This window comes from Urocitellus parryii, chromosome 2 (assembly GCF_045843805.1).
Source record: "Urocitellus parryii isolate mUroPar1 chromosome 2, mUroPar1.hap1, whole genome shotgun sequence".
Classification (NCBI taxonomy): Eukaryota; Metazoa; Chordata; class Mammalia; order Rodentia; family Sciuridae; genus Urocitellus; species Urocitellus parryii.
The window spans coordinates 44,882,574-44,895,631 of NC_135532.1; the positions used below are offsets into that span (position 1 = coordinate 44,882,574).

Consider the following 13,058-nt stretch of genomic DNA (forward strand, 5'->3'; position numbering starts at 1 on the left):
ACTGCTAATGCTTTGGATGATAATATTAAAATTCAGGATGATCTTGTTAAATTGAAGAAATAAGCCAAGATCAATAGAGCAAGCTCACGCAGTTCTGCCAGGTGTTGCAAAGCACAGGATTCAGAAGCTCTCAAACAGAAAGCAAAACCACCCTGGCAAACAAAACCCCAGCTGGTAGAGCCCCCCAACTCCTGTCACCCTCCACTCCCTTTCAGCCACAAGGATATCCAGATAGATGACGAAGAGTGTCATCTACACATGATTTAACCCCATTACCTACAGCTTCTCAATTCTTTCCCCAGATCCTGCAATGAGGGGACAGAAATGAGGGATTTCAATTGATATGACTCATGGAAGAGCCACACTGGCAAATTTAGACTTTGAAACACCACATCAGAGACAGTGGCAGGAGGAGGGGACACATAAAACTTTGTAGGAAGGAGTACCATGAACTTTTTCTAAGGTGTCATAATGTCCTCGTAACATTCTAAAACATGGTTCCTAATGAGAAAGGGATGGGGATGGGGGAAGATGAAGATCAAGTTTCTCTAATGACATAAGTTTTCCAGGTTTGGGGCAGATCAATATTAAGACTTTTTGAAACTTATATCCATATTTTCCTTTCCAGGGGCATCCTTAGTGACATTTATTTTCTTATCCCTGATTAGCTGGTCAATAACCAAGCCCTAGCTGCTTTCATCTTCTAAGCTCTCTTTCCTTTCCTTTGCATCCCTTCACCTGCTGTCCTAGTTGACATCTTCATCACTCCTCACCCAGACTGGGGCAGAAGCCTTAGCGACTTCCTTCTCTCTCTATTCCTTTAGATCCATCCTCTACACAGTTATCAGCGTGATGCAGTCAAAACTCTTAAATCTGACCTTGAGCCCTCCTGGTTTACAACATTTCTGTACTCACAGAATGAGGTGCAAGTCCTCCAACGTGGCATACAAACATCTTCAGGGGGTTTTCTACCAGCAACTCCATCAGCTTCTTGTGTGGGGATTTCTAAATGCCTCAATGTCTGGGTGGTGCTATTAATATTTTGTGCCCATGGGCCATGGATGCCCTTGAGACTCTATAGGATAAACTCTCCCACACAAGTAGCTACTGGTACCCTAATTGAGCAAAGCCTCTTATGGCTCCTGATTGCTTCTGCAGCCTTCTAGTTCCCTTCTCCTCTGCAGCTCCTCCTCTTCTTCCCCAAATGAGCCATGCTTTTTTTCTTGCCTTTATACCTGTTTTTGCTTCTGTGTCTTAATTAACTCTGATACCTGGAGTGATTCTTGGCTTTACTAACTCACCTTTAAAACATCAGCTCAGGTGTCCCTTTACTAGGAAATGTCCCTACACACACAGTCTGACACAAATGCTTCTTCCTGACCAAGCAATGGTGCTTTCTGACTGTTTTTCTCCCTCATTCTACTAGAGTGCTCTGTGCACACAGTAGACTTTAAGTTGACATAAGAATTTGAGGGAAAGATGGGTGATGACTGGGCGAGGACAATGACTTTACAGATGACCGTTGTGTAGGTAATAAATATCTGCATGATTTTTTAGCTCATTGAGCAGTTGAGGTCAAAGTTTCAGATCAGGCCATCTGCCTTTACTTCCAGAGTTCTATGCTGTCCCCGTCACTCAATGACCTTAACCACAGTCTCTATACAGTTCTTTGGAAGATGCCAAACAGCACTCCACCTGATGTTCTACTTACCTGTGTAGAGAACTGCAGGTCACGAGGAGCAGTTTGGCAGGCACTTCTGTTTGGCAACTCTGCATCCAGTTTGCTCAAGAATGCAGCAGTTGTGCTACCAGAAACACAAATAGGTGTTAGTGCCTTCATAAAAATAGAGATCCTGTTGTTTATTGTGGCTTTGGATACTAACCTAGACTTTCATTGGGAGATGACTGAAAGTATCCCAGGGAAAACAAAAGGTTAGGTGGAGAGCAAGTTACAGTCTAAAATCAAAACAAAACTGCATTCTTGAAGAACATTAGTTTGAAAAATAGAAAAATAGGTTTGTGAAATGCGAACCTATGATTTCATTTTTCCCACTCTGTGTTACTGATGTGGAGATGACACTCTCTCAGACTCCACAGTACAGGGCCTAATTTCCTATGTGAACATTTTAAGTCAAACACCAAACTCCAGTATGGCACTGTGCAACATGAATCCCCTACAACACCTCATTTCACACCATTCTTACGTTAAGCCCTTCACCCACCAGGAGTCTTTCTCCCCATCTTCCTCATGGCTTTGACTACCTACAGGATATATGTACCCTCTATTTCAGCAGCTCTTTCCCATCTATTGAGATTCTGAAAGTAGAAATGAACCCTCTGTCTCCAGACACACACTCAGATGTGCATTTGAGTCAAGGCATGCAGAGAACTTCCATCCGCAGAGGTTAAAAAGTGATGCTGATTCTGGCCTGCATTTCTGACATTTCCTTAGAGCTCTGAAAGGTTGACCTAGAAATTTCTTTAGTGAGAAATTTCTTCTTATTAATGAGAAGTTCTTTGTTTTTCCTTTAATCCAAGCCACCACCCCGATTTCTCCTCTCACCTAATGTCAGTCACAGACCATTAAAATTAGTTCCCATTCCTTTCTGTAATGACTGCTCCATTCTGTTTGGGTTATTTTCTACTCCCTTGTCCTTTTCCCATGTAATTTATGGGATTTTTTTAACCTCTTATTCCACATTTATAACCAAACACCTCATTGAGGCCTGATTTATATTGTGGTAGACTCTTGCAGCCTGCTCCCATCTCCTTCCTGATGTCCTGCTGTTTCTGTACTGCTAAGATCAGAGTCACCAAGTACTTAGGAAGTGAGCACGAAACACAAGGGGTTCAGTAAGAACCAATATCATCCAGTGCGGGGTGGGGGAATCAACAAGAGGAATTAGAAATTTTTTAAAAAGACAGATACCAATACCCCCATTGAACAATTCCTTAGGTAGAACCTGGCATTTAAATCAGCTTAGCGGGTTGCTGGAAAGAAGGATCTAAAAGTGAAACAAAACACAAACCCTGAGAAGTGTAAGACTTCCGCAGTTGAGACACACAGGCCTTCCATTTATCTAGGATTACTTATCTCACCCAGATTAAGACAAGGAGACTAATGAAGTCACACAGCCTGGAAGCCACCCCACTGTCTGGAGTTTTAGGAAGTCATCAGTCAAAAGTGTAAAAAGAAGAGTTGCCAGAAGTTTGGATGAGATTTTTGAATATTGTTAGTGGAGTGCAGACAGGGGAAAAAGTAGGGACAAAGAAACTCAGTGCTATGGAAGGAACTGCAGACCTCGTTGACTGACAGGGGCTCACTGTGCACTGCCCACTGCTTCTTTCCTGCTAATGCCAAGCACAAACTGGGTGGGTGCAGGGCCACCAGCCACACTGTCCCACCCAGACTGCAAGAGTAAAGCATGGTGACAGACCTGGGACTGACATAGAAATATAAATAGGGGACTAAGGAGGATGTGGATTATTTCCAAGCAATGAACAATACAAACAAGGAAAGCCTTGAGTTACTAAGCTAAGTGGTGTTTTTCTACTATTGGCACAGTGCCTGGTAGATAATAGAATTCCCATATACTAAACTGAATTGGGATCCCTGTAGGTAACTGTGGTCATCAGTTCTAAAAATAAAATAACCTTGTTGAAGAACAAACACAGGAAAATGGCCTTGAGGGGAAATCCAACTAGACTAAGAATCTAAACTCTGGGCACCCTGAGCCAGCTTTCCCTTGGTGTTCCTGCTATCTATTGCAGGTGGTTGGTCCTCTCATACTTTATCACTCTGACCCATGCATGAATAAAGGACTTCTTTTACTCTCCACAGAGCAACTGGTTAGACTGGTTTTGGAGATTTAGTTTACAGGTCCAACTTTGATCTTCAAGGATCCTTCCTGCTTGTTCTTGGGATGATTCCTATGGCTTATTCCTAAAGTTTCATCAGGATTGCTTCTCCTCAATATCTCACAGCTGCAGCAGGGATGCTAAACATTCACCAAAACTTACGTTCTCCTCTTATCCTGGTCATACTCCGTTACAGTATTTCCTAGCCTCCCTGACAGCAAAGATTGGCAATATACTTGAATCTTGTCCAATGAATGTGAGATGAGATATGCACGCCATTTCCAGGACTGGAGTTTATTTTAAATTTCCCAGGTACATGCTTCCATACATTTTGGCCAAATGCTTGTGTGAAAAGGGTTAACTTATAGATGAACTTTGGAGATTATATAGTGAAGTTGGTAGAGTTTCTGTCCATTTTTGTACTTAAGTACCTGATGGGAGGGAGCCTAATCTCAAACCTGTTCACTCATATCTTAAATGAGCAAGATAAAAACCACAGATAACACTCAAACACTATATATTTTGGGGCCTGTTTAAGACAGCAATTAGCTTATCCTGAAAATACAACATAAATAAATATGTAAAGAGAATAATTTCTCACTTCCAAAAGTACATTCTTATGTCTTCTTAGACAAGAAGAGCTGAAGAATAGGAAAAAGAATTTTCAAGGATTCCATTTGGCTTCTCAGTCATTTCAGAACTTTAGGATGAAAAGGGAATGCTGGGAAAGGGGGGGGAGATTACTCATCCTTGAGATGTCTGTGTTTCATATCTAGGAACTACCTAGACCCATAGTATAAAAATTAGCATTAATTTATCCTAAAATCACTAAAACTTTGTCTAGATTGAAGAAGATAGGTAGGGTTTTGAGGAAATTCACTTTGAAAAAATTAGGGAAGGACAAGAAAATGGCTTGTTATATTGTAGTATGATGGAATATTTAAAATCTATCAATGAAGAGTCATCAGTAACAAAATTTGACCCCAATAAAATGACCAAAAAAATAACTAGGAAAGGCCACAGAGAGTGAAGTTTACCTTTGAATAGCCCAGAATTGCAAAAGACAATTTCTGTATTTATTTGATTTGAGAATTAGAAAACTGGGATTTTCAATAGTCAAAAAAAAAAATGTTGGACCTAGAGTTGTAGTTCAGTGGTAGAACACTCACCTAGGACATGTGAGGCACTGGGTTCAATCCTTAGCACCACATAAAAATAAATAACTAAAGGCATTGTGTCCATATACAATTTAAAAATAATGTGCTAAAAAAAAGAACAAAAATTAACATGGACACGTAGAAGTTGATGAGTCAAGAGACTAATATCAGGGCTACAAGGTATTAAGCAACTTTCCCTACCTAGTTTCCCATATCTGCCAACTACAAATTATAAGGATATATAAGGATATTCTTATCAAAATGTTAAATTACAATTATAAACAGTCATAATGGGGAAGGTACTCCTGTTGAAAAATAACTAACAAACGTCTCTCCTGGTACTTTTTATGTTGCTGGGGAGTAAATGGAGCAGTGCTACTTTCCCTCACCTTCTGTTAGCTTCCACACAAACTCAAATGACTACAGGGCTCAGACAAATGAGTGAGGGAAACAGGAGCTCAGACCTGGTGATAAATGACAATTGCCACTGAGGTCAATGATAGAGGCCAGAGAGTGTGTCAGGGATTTTGACAAACTAGAGAGTGAGCTTCCACATAAAGGGATCAGCTACTTCTTAGCTCCAGACTGTTGTTGTCCATGGGAGCCCAGGCCAGCATGCCAGATGTTCCAGTTTTCACTGTCATAACAACATGCTGAAATTTTTAATGTGAAATGATTTGGCAACTAATTAAAAAAAAATTGGAACACTGAGGGCCAATGCTGTGTGATCAAATACAAACACACCAAAGAAAACATCTACTTGCTGGGTGCAGTGGCACACATCTGTAATCCCAGCCACTCAGGAGGCTGAGGCAGGAGGATCAAGAATTCAAAGCCAGCCTCAGCAACAGTAAGGCTCTAAGCAACTCATTTAGAGACCCTGTCTCTAAATAAAATATAAAATAGGGCTGGGGATATGGCTCAGTAGCCAAGTGCCCCTAAGTTCAATTCCCGGTACTAAAAAAAAAAGAAGAAAAAGAAAACATCTACTTTTCAGATGTGCCCTCAAAGTCCTCCTAATTCTGACAGGCTGATTTTGTTTCTGCCTGTTTGGGTTGGCACTGTTGACAATGCATTTTTAACTATATATGCTTTATGTTTATTTAAAAATAAAGAATAAGCAAGGCTGAATTCTATTATTAAAGAAAGGGCAGAGAAATAGTGGCTTTGCAGTTTTATGTCCATCATCTAACAGTTGGAGAGAGAAGGGTATCAGACAATATTTCATATTTATGCCTCATACTAAGGTATAGCACTTCATTTAGAGTTTATAACTCTACATCTTTCTGTTAATATAAGAAAAGCAAGTACTACACATAAGATGAAAAAAATGAACCATGAAAAATATTTATAGCCAAGGAAAAAAATAATAAAAAGAGTAAATGTGCAAAATATATAAAGAATGCTAACAAATCAAATTACACAAACAGCCCAATAGAAAATTGGGCAAAAAATAGAAACACACACTTCATATAGGAAAAATGATTAACAACAACAATTAGAAGAGCAACAGCTCAGGGCACATATAGTATTTATTATGTGTCGGGCCACACTAAAAAACTTTATATACATTCCTTCTATGACAACCTTGCAAGAATTCCATTGTCATCTCCAGTTCCTAGAAGTAACTTGCTCAAGGTCATACAGCTAGTAACTGTCAAAACCTGGGCTCAGACACAGGCAGCCTGGCTCTAGAGACCATACGTGCAGCCACTGTGCCTGACTGCTTCTCATGAGAATACCCATGAGAAAAGATGGTCAATCTCACTAATAATTGGGAATATGGAAATTAAAACAAGACACCATTACACATCTGCCAAATTGGCAAGAAAAAAATTAAAAAGTATGAAAACCTTGTCTCATACTACAGAGGGTGTTTGGCAGAACTGGTCCTCTTAGGAATTGCTGATAGAAGAGCAAATTGGTCTCACTGCTGTGGAGAGCAACTTGGCAATACCTGGTGGAGCTGAGTATGTGCACAAAGTCTAAATGTTTACACTAGAGAAACTCTGGCACAGGTAGATAAGGAGAATCTAGAAAGGACACGTAATGCAGCACTATTTGTAAGAGCCTCGGGGGAGAGAGAGAGAAAGAAGAAGATGGAAGGTAAAAAAGTGGGAGGAAGAAAAGGGATGGAAGAAGGGAATGGGTTAATTTATATCATGAATCAATGTAGTTGTGTCTCAAAACAATTCTGTAAAGAAATAAAAACAATTGTGAAAATCATGATACAGTAATATTATAAAAACCCAGCAGTTGTGAATTCATACACAGATAGTAAAATTAGAAAACCTTAAATTGTGAGAAGGAAGAGGAAGAGCTTCTGACATCCAGGAATTGATCTAGAGTTCAGTGTTATTACTGAACCCTACAAAGTTAAGACTTGTTCTACTGTTGGACATAAATTCACACAAGGTCATCATGCAATCCACATATTACAAACATCCATCCCTCTAACAGAGCGAATAACTGCTACTTCTTACAACTTTACAACTTACAACTTTACCCTCATTCTAGTCTGTTCTATCGATGAAATTTAGCAAGATACTTAATCATAAAATTGTCTCCACTATCTGATAGCATTCAATCCAATCCAAGGCAACCTCTGTTTCCCTAGGTCCTTTGCAAAATTACCCAACCCAAGCCCAAATCTTATAATAGGTTCTAACACTTTCTTACTGAGATAACCCACTGTTCCCTATGGTATGCATTTACTTTGCTGTGACAATAAACCCAACTTGTTCAATTACAGGTGTGTCCCTGGTGTTTTTGGCTGAAGGCCACTGACAATTCCAGGATAGTGGTTACTGCTATGGAAAACAGGAGGAAGAAAGGGTAAGGGGAAAGGATAAAACTTAACAGTCTCTACTGTTCAATTTCTTTTTAAAAATTAAGCAAATAAAAGTAGAATCTTAATAATATGCCCTTGGTGGTTGATACATATTTCCTGTATATTTGAAATATTTCTCAAAGAGAAAAAGCACACACACTTGGGTGGTGTTTACTAGGGCAAGACTTGGCAGATGCCATAATAGTTTCCAAAATGCCAGTGAGAAGACCTGTGTGGTGCTGGCTACAGGAGCCTCGAGCCTCGTTGATGGTGCTTCTGAGAAATTACTGGACTCAAGTCTTTGACTTTGTAGCCTGTCTAGAGTGGAATCTGGGAATCTGTTTTTTAAAAGCACCCCTGGTGATCTTAAGAACTACTATAGTAATACAGATGGATATTTAATATGCATAATTATCTTAGGTCCACATGATTCAGACCTATGAATAATTCATGTTATATAACACATTTGGAAACAAAATCTCAGTGTGTCTTAGGAACTGTCTATGCAAGCGCTGTCTAGCCCTGCATTCCACCCACACTTTGCAACAGCTTCACAAACTTGAACTTTGCCACCACGAGGTTCAGGAGAGTTAGCAGTCACTCTTATATTCCCACATGTATGTATTCAACACAGACAACAGGTATTTCCCAAGCCTCTGCTATGGTCTTAGTACTATGGGTTATAAGGCAATCTGAAGAGGTATTATTTTGCCTGAGTCAGTTTCGTATAACTGAGTGTGAACACAAGACATTCACATACTTATAAGCACACATGGAGCCTAGGGAAGTAAGAGGGTGGGAGAAAATCTACTGGCAAATGCACAATTCTCTACTTAAGAGATCACAAAAATAAGACATATAAAACAAAACATAAATGTGAGTAGTAACTCTGGGAGAACTAGAATTTGCACTTACTCATAGTAACCAAACTATCTCATATACTTTAAACAATACTTTCTCCTGGTTTAACTGGTCTTTAAAGCTTTAAATCATTAACCACAAAAGTGATATGTGAATATTATATGAAAATAGGATGTTATGAGTCAGGCTATATGGGCAATGACCAAATCAACTCCATTTAACCCTGAGACTCTACGAGTAAGAAATACTTCTCCCATGGGAAAGCCCTGCCTCTGTACTCATCAGTAGTTGCTTAGCATAGCATGTTTGGCAACACAAAATGGCAATTCTTATCAATGTAAAAGTATTCTCCTTTTGGTTCCCATTTTTCTTGGACAATGCACCCTGTCAGAGATTGATTGTGTAGATGTTAGTCACCATTCTTTAACTTGTACTCAACTAGGGACATTTTGGCCTACTCCCTGCTCATGATTTTAGATCTCATGACATTTGTTTATGGTTTTGAATCATAACAACAGCCACTTACAATTTTGGACTATAAAATGTATGTTTTTGGACAATATGGTTTTGGATTATAATAGATGTACTCAAACCCTAGGAGGGGGTCGAAGGATATACACTTGCAGCCTACCCCTTGGCCCTCCAGCTGGTGAATTCAGAATGCTGGTTGGTGAATGAAGTTTCCATCTCCTGCTTTAAGATCAACTTGGTGATTTATTGCAATCTCACCTTATCAAGGAAAATTTTAAATAACAAAAAACAAAAGTCCTGCTTAATACTCCTCTCAACCTTACCCTTTTCCCCAAAATTCAACATCATCATGAGTTGTCTCATATGAATCCTCCTGGACTATTTTCCATTTAGTGGTAAATATCTGCTTAGGATGATAACCGATGAATAGAAGCTTACTTCACAGAGGGTGATTAGGATAAACAGACCACCAGCTCTTCTCTAAATGTGTTTTTCTGCTTCTTGGACACAGAGTTAGACTATACAGCCACATCTAATTGCAGCTCCCATGCAATTAGATGTGGCTGTATATCCGAGTTCTGGACAATGAAATGTAAGCAAGGTCCAGTCCTGAAGTGACACGCATCAATAATTTCCCACCTGACTCAGTACTCTTTCCTTCTCCTATTTGATGGTAGTGCTCCAAAAGAGCTTGGAAGGCCCCTGACTTCATGCTGGAGACTGAGTGTCCTAATGCCAAGTGACAAAACCCGCTGACTCCTACACTGGCCCAGACACTCAACAAGAAAGACACGTACATTCTCATCCCTTTGAAATTTGTGTGTCCATTTTTCGTTCCATAGATTTTCCTATCCTAAATAGATTTTTCCCCCTTAAGAGGGACACTATAAAATTTTGTTTTAAATATTGACTTATTTTCATTTAACATTCTTCAAATTTCTTTCCATATTAATGCTGATATGTCTAACTTCACTCTTTTGGTCTCTGAGTAGCATGCTACAATATAGACATTACATAATGCATTTAGCAGTCTTACTGATAGATATTTATGTTGTTCCACTGAATATCCTGCTATATCTGTCTTGTACATATAAATATTTTTTTCTAGAATATTTACCTAGAAATAGAATTAATTTCTAGTATAAGTTTCTATAAGTGAATATGCGTGCTTGAATCTTAATTTTGCCAAACTGCTCTATGCAGATTTACAGTCTGAACAAAAATTAATTGCATGAAAGTGGCAATGTAGAACCATGGCTTATCGCTCCTAAGTACTAATTCCATTCTGTCTCACACATTCTATTTATCTCAGTCACCTCCAAGTGCTTCATTCCTTAATCATTGCTATAGTTTGTACATTAAACGTTCTGCAAGATCCATGTGTTAAAGGATCGGTACGCAGGGTGACACGATTGAGAGGATCGGTACACAGGGTGACATGATTGGGAGGTGGTGATATGATACTTCAAGACTACTGTGAGATCATTGGCGGTTTTCTCTTAAAGGAGATTGTGGGATCCCAGTCTTTTCCCTTTCCTCTTTTGCCTCCTGGCTATAAGGTGAGCAGTTTTGTACTGCCACACACTCCTGCAGTGATGTGCTAATTTGCCATGAGCCCAAAGCAATGGGACACATTAATCATGGACTGGAACCTCTAAAACTATGAGCTAAAATAAACCTTTTATCTTTATAAGATGATCATCTCAGGTATTTTGTTATAATGATGGAAGACGACTAATACACCCATCATCCATCATTAATCAATCCCATACTGCCCAACATACCTACCATTTAAGCCCCCACCCCTCCATTTAGCCTCCCTAGCTTTTCGATATGCAATAAATTTTTTATCTTTAACCAAGAACCAATCCTTTATATCTTTAATCTCATGTCAAAAAGTTTCCCTCTAATACAATATCACTATTAGGCACACATCAAGGTAAGATCCACTTACGGATGATGAAATCGGTGCGCGAAAGTTGGAGGATAACAGAATATTAGCATAATTTTAAAATATCTTTCCCAAGAGATATACCAGTTATAAAGGGGGAAAACAGTCCCTTTACCAAATGACCACAATAACCAAATGCTCACTGGTGATGTCATGTACCCTCTTATATGATTCACTGAGAATATATGGCATCATTTTTGTAGTATTTTTATTAAAAGAACCTCAATCTAATCATGAGAAAATATTAGGCAAATAAAAATTGGGGGATATTGTAAGTGACTACCAGTACCCACTGAAAGTGTTAAGTTTATGAAAAGAAAAAGAAAAAATGAGGTACTAACAGATAGGAGGGAATTAAGGAATCACGATGAGTAGATGTTTTATGTGGTCTTAAATTGGATCCTGAAATTGAAAGTGGGCACTGGAGGGAAACTGATGAAATGTCAATAATGTCTACAAGTTTAGTTAATAGTATTGTACCAATGTTAATTTCCTGGTTTTGATAATTGTGCTATGATTGCATGAGAGACTAACAATAGCTAGATGAAGGTTTTACTGAAAAGCATACTATTTTTTTGTATCTTTTCTCTAAATTCACTTTACTTAATTTTTTCTAAATCTGCATAAAACTTTTCTGCATTACCTAAAACCTGACTATCTCTTGAGAAAGTACTTCTTTCTGAGCCACCTAAATGAGGCATTTTATTTCTCATGTGCATATTCCTCAGTGCCTGAAGGATGGAGCAGGCATCTTCTTTACTTCCTACACAACTTCCAGAGCATTACTTCTCCACCATTTGCAAAAATTCCATTTCTGTAGAGCTCTTGATATCAGATTACATCATCCTCTTTCCATTGTCACCATTCAGCCTTCTGGTCAACCAGCTCTCATTTGTTCAAGACTTTGGACTTCCTCCCTATGTTGACTATTTTCATCAACAGAGGTGTCCTGTATACTTTCCCCACCTCTCATCATCACTGGACCTATTGTTTGACTTCTCATCTCAGTAGCTTTTTACCATTTGATTTCGGCTACATTCCTAGGGTCATATCCTAGACATCACTGCCATTGATAAATGCACACTCTCTAAACTGCCAGATGAAAGATCCCACTCTTGTATACAACTATCACTCCATGTTCTTTCAAACGCTTTCATATAACAATTTTCCAATTTCTTTGGAATTTCCAAACTATTGCTTTCACCTCTTTCTCACCATTAGCTCTGATCTATCTTTACTTCCTGTATAGCTTAGATACTATAGTCCATTAAAAAAAAATCTTCGATTACAAATACCTTTAACTTTCTTTCTCCTCTCTCTTTCCTTCATGTTTGTCTGAAAAAAGATATATCAGATTCAGATAAAATCTGCCTTTTCTGGTCTATACCAGAGCAGGTGAATCAAACTTGGGAAATTATAACAGGTGTTTTGGAGATAGAAAGCATGAAGTAGAACAGAGTGATGGGGTAGACTAGCTTCACAGGAAATTCATGAATTTTAGCCTTATTCAGTAATTCTACTCAATTTCATTCATTCATCTTCTTCCACATTTTATCTGTTTTCCCTCAAACATTGCTCTCACATGAAAAATCTCTTCATACTTTTTTAAGAACAGAAAAACTCCTTCATTGTTTTAGTCAGATATTTTGCCTCTGTGAATAAAAGATCCAACCAGAACAATTTTAGGGAAGGAAAAGTTTATTAGAGGGCACACAATTTCAGAAGTCCCAGTCCATAGAAGCACAGCTCCATTCCTCAAGGCTCAAGGCGAGGGAGGACATCATGGCAGAAGAGTGTGGCAAAAAGAAACAGCTCCCATAATGATGAGAAGCAGAGAAAGATTCCACTTTCCCCATACAAAATATATACCCCATGGCCACACCCCCAATTAACCACTTCCTCCAGCCACGCCCCACCTGCCTCCAGCCAC

At 38.9% G+C, this 13,058-nt stretch overlaps 1 protein-coding gene across 2 annotated transcripts in view; it reads right to left on the minus strand.

Moving 5' to 3' along the window:
* Epsti1 (epithelial stromal interaction 1) overlaps positions 1-13,058 on the minus strand; it is a 90,475-nt gene that overhangs the window by 33,791 nt on the left and 43,626 nt on the right. For both annotated transcript variants that reach the window (XM_077795203.1, XM_077795202.1), the window contains exon 7: positions 1,712-1,805. In XM_077795203.1, coding sequence (XP_077651329.1) covers positions 1,712-1,805 — 94 coding nt within the window. The remainder of the gene's footprint in view (positions 1-1,711; positions 1,806-13,058) is intronic.